This window comes from Lathyrus oleraceus, chromosome 5 (assembly GCF_024323335.1).
Source record: "Lathyrus oleraceus cultivar Zhongwan6 chromosome 5, CAAS_Psat_ZW6_1.0, whole genome shotgun sequence".
NCBI classification, from domain to species: Eukaryota; Viridiplantae; Streptophyta; class Magnoliopsida; order Fabales; family Fabaceae; genus Lathyrus; species Lathyrus oleraceus.
In genome coordinates this window covers 375,336,857-375,340,367 of record NC_066583.1, presented here as the reverse complement: position 1 = coordinate 375,340,367, position 3,511 = coordinate 375,336,857, and the positions used below count along the sequence as shown (strand labels likewise).

The window sequence follows — 3,511 nt, the reverse complement described above, 5'->3', positions numbered from 1 at the left end:
AAAGCTTTAAGGGAATCACTTAATCGCTTCTAGTGATACTCACGGGGAAGAAGGTACAACGATGTTTTTTGGAAAAATAACTGTAAGCTTGAAAGCTAAATGTTGTGAAAGCTTCCAAATACTCAAGCTCACTCTACTTAAAAGCAATGACAATTGAAAGATCAAGCCCAACTATGTGAAGAAACCACATGTAAATTTCCACTCAAGGATACACACCAAACTCAAGTGCACTCTTGTACTATTTGTGAATTGCGTCATACCCTAACTGGTCACGCCCATACACGTAGCAGAAAAGGATAACAAAGCGTTTCAAAGATGGAATAGCATTAAATGCGCATTTCATCACTATTTTTTCTAAAACGGACCCTAAGCGTTTAAACTTCATTTCACACCAGATCACGACATGGAGGCTGGTCAATGATACATAAGATTTCCCCGAGCTCCTCTAGTGTCCGAAAAAACCTTTGGGACAACTGTCCTAAACCGACTAAAGGCCTAATCCATCTCAAATTCACTCAACTCGGTCCAAAATATAAAACAATTCACATGTTAAGAATAAAGCACAATCTCTCATCTCCACTTTTAATATACCCATCTTGAATCTTAGACTAACTTGCATGTTAGAGTGCTAACCATGCAAGTTTACTCCACACCATGATAAAAAAGATCGAATTCTTTTATAAAATTAGAATATCCATTTCTGATTTTCAAACATAATCATGTATACAAAAATTCAATTTAAAAGAAAAAGTAATTTAAATGGGAATTATATTTTATACAAATTAGATTATACAATATGCTTATAAAGAGTAGATTTAGAATCTAAAATACTTAAATTAAATGCTCCCTCCATTTTCCAACTAGTAAAATGAATAAAGTAAGCAAGAAAATGGGAAAAACAAAAAAAATAACAAGACAAGAAAAAGTGAGAGACTTTGGGCCCGTTTGAAATGCATCTTAAAAACTCTTTTTTAGTTTTTGAAAATTTAAAATTTAAAAACTTGTTTGAATATAATGTTTTGTAAAAGTGTTTTTAAAAACTCTTTTCTATTTTTCAGTTTTTAAAAGTAAAAAAGTGAAACAATTTAGTTGTGTTTTGCTTCTCACTTTTTAGTTTTTTGTATTATAAAACTTGAAGAAAAAACATAAAAATTTTATAATTTTCATTTATAACGTTAATGTGATTTTAAAAGATTAGATTATCAAATAAGTTTTTTCATTTTCATATTTTTAAAACAGTTTTTAAAAATTACTTTATCAAACAAATTTTTTGTTAATTTTCTTCTTAAAAATAGTTTTTTAAAATAGACTTGAAAAACAAATTTTAAGAACTAAAATTGAAAAGTGTTTCAAACAGGCCCAAAGGGTAAAAATGTTTAATATTTATTTACATTTAGAGACATTAAATCTTATATTCACGATAAATGTTATGAGATGAAATGAAAATAATGGTAATTTAATTAAACAATAAATTTTAATTAATAGTAATAGTAGGTAAATTAGCCATTGAATATATACGATAATTTTTTTAATATATTTGACCGTTAATGTATATAATATATGGATTAAATACGGTATTGATGTTGAAGATCATGTAAGAATAACCAGGTCCGATCCTGTGCATGTGCTGCAGCACAGAGCCCCAAATATTAGAGGGTCCAAATTTTTAAAATTTTCAATTCTTTTTATAAATATTAATAAAAATAAATAAAATGTTATTAAAAAAACTCAAAAATCGAAAGAAATGTTATGAAAAAAATTTAATATATACAAAAGTTAAGATTGATCAAAACTCAAACAGTAATAATTACATTTATTTTTAATTTATATATAAATATATTATAAATATATATTTTGATATATTTTTATAATTAGAACGGCACCTCCAATATAATTTGACCGTTCTTGAGAATAATATATATATATATATATATATATATATATATATATATATATATATATATATATATATATATATATATATATATATATATAAACACTAATCTAAAACATAGAGTGGTGAGTGTGCAAAGTTGTCTGTATAGGTTGCATGAAGTGCTCCACTTCAAGAACACCACGTGTATATCACTAGCTTCCACCTTCAAACACGTCCACATTTTTTACCCTCTCTCTCAAAACCGACCTCATAGAAGAGAGAGAGAGATAGAGATATTGATTAATTAAGCAAGCACACACTAGCACAACACTATGGCCGGTGGTAGCAAATTCCTCACTCTTGTTCACTCATCTTCAAGATCTTCTTTTCTCAAACCCTCTACACCATTCTTCTACAACACCATCAAGGTATCATCCTCGTTTTGTTTATTCTCATGTTTTTTTTTTTAACTTTTATTTAATTTCTTAATTTTGATTTTAGCTGTATTTTCTGTGCAAGTGTATGAATGATCCTAGTAGGTAATTGAATTGGAGATATCAAATGTTGAATTTTGAAATTGAAGTGTTAGATTTGTTAGGTGTTTTAAGGAAAAAGCTTGTTAATTAATTAATTAATTAACTAATTAATTGCAAGTAGTTAATGAAGGATTGTTGTGCATGATCCTGTTGTGTGAAGTTGAATTATAAAGTTGAAAAGTGGATCAAATGATTCAAGAAACAAAACCCACCAAGAAAGTAAAGATTTTTTCATGTACTGTTTCAAATTTGGAGAAAAAAGAAATTGGAATGTCTGAGATTCAAACCTGCATCCCTACTGGAAGATATATCTACACAAGATATATCTGCACAACTACCAACTGAGTTGAACCGACTTAGCGGAGAAAAAAAAGTTTATTTATTGACCCCATGATTTGTGAGTTTGAAATTATTTATGAATTATAGTGTGATTAATTTATTGAATGAATTATGAATAGAATTATGGGCAAGAAATCAAGGATAAACAGAGTCATTTGATAAAAGAGAGGGCACCATCTACAGCTGAAGAGTTCTTGAGAGTGGCAGAAGAAAGAGCAAATGAAACACCAAAAGTGAAAAGTCAAACCGTCGATAAAGCATTTGAAGCTGCTGAGGAAGCCACTAAGAGTAACTCAAACACTCAAAATGTTAAGAACAAGTACAAGGAGCATTAACATTAGGAATTTGCTATGTTTACTTCAGAATCAATTCTGAGATTGTTGTTTTTTAAGCTAGAATAAGGGATTTCCAAAAAGTTTATTTATTTGCAAGTATTATGGATTTATGAGTTTAACTAATTGTATTGTCTTTTTTGTAAAATAATATGAAATTGTTGGTTTGTACTATGTTTGAACTCAATCTCCATTTTTTTAAATATTGATGGGGATTTCATGAATGAATCATTAGCCTTTTATTTAATATTTATTCATTTGTTAATTGAACTTTTTTATTATTAATTTTTGAAAAACAATAGGACAATGTCAATGTACTAGTATGTCTTTTGTGTATGTTTTCCTCTTTTAGGTTCATTTGGGAAACTCATATTTTTTTTATGATATAGAGAAAATATGATTTTATAGACATGATGAAGAATCTGAAT

The 3,511-nt window shown here is 27.9% G+C and overlaps 1 protein-coding gene across 1 annotated transcript; it reads left to right on the top strand.

The window, feature by feature from the left end:
* Nucleotides 1–1,992: 1,992 nt before the first annotated feature.
* On the top strand, nt 1,993–3,257 carry LOC127084869 (uncharacterized). The gene is made up of 2 exons (XM_051025383.1): nt 1,993–2,304; nt 2,871–3,257. The coding sequence occupies exons 1-2, from the start codon at nt 2,209–2,211 to the stop codon at nt 3,084–3,086; spliced, it is 312 nt and encodes a 103-aa protein (XP_050881340.1). The 5' UTR covers nt 1,993–2,208; the 3' UTR covers nt 3,087–3,257.
* Nucleotides 3,258–3,511: the final 254 nt, after the last annotated feature.

Bases quoted from the DNA above. Each gene is read 5' to 3' on its own strand.
- LOC127084869 (XM_051025383.1), top strand. From the start codon at position 2,209: ATGGCCGGTGGTAGCAAATTCCTCACTCTTGTTCACTCATCTTCAAGA. The intron at 2,305-2,870 runs GTATCATCCTCG...AATTATGAATAG, and splicing joins TCTTCTACAACACCATCAAG to AATTATGGGCAAGAAATCAA.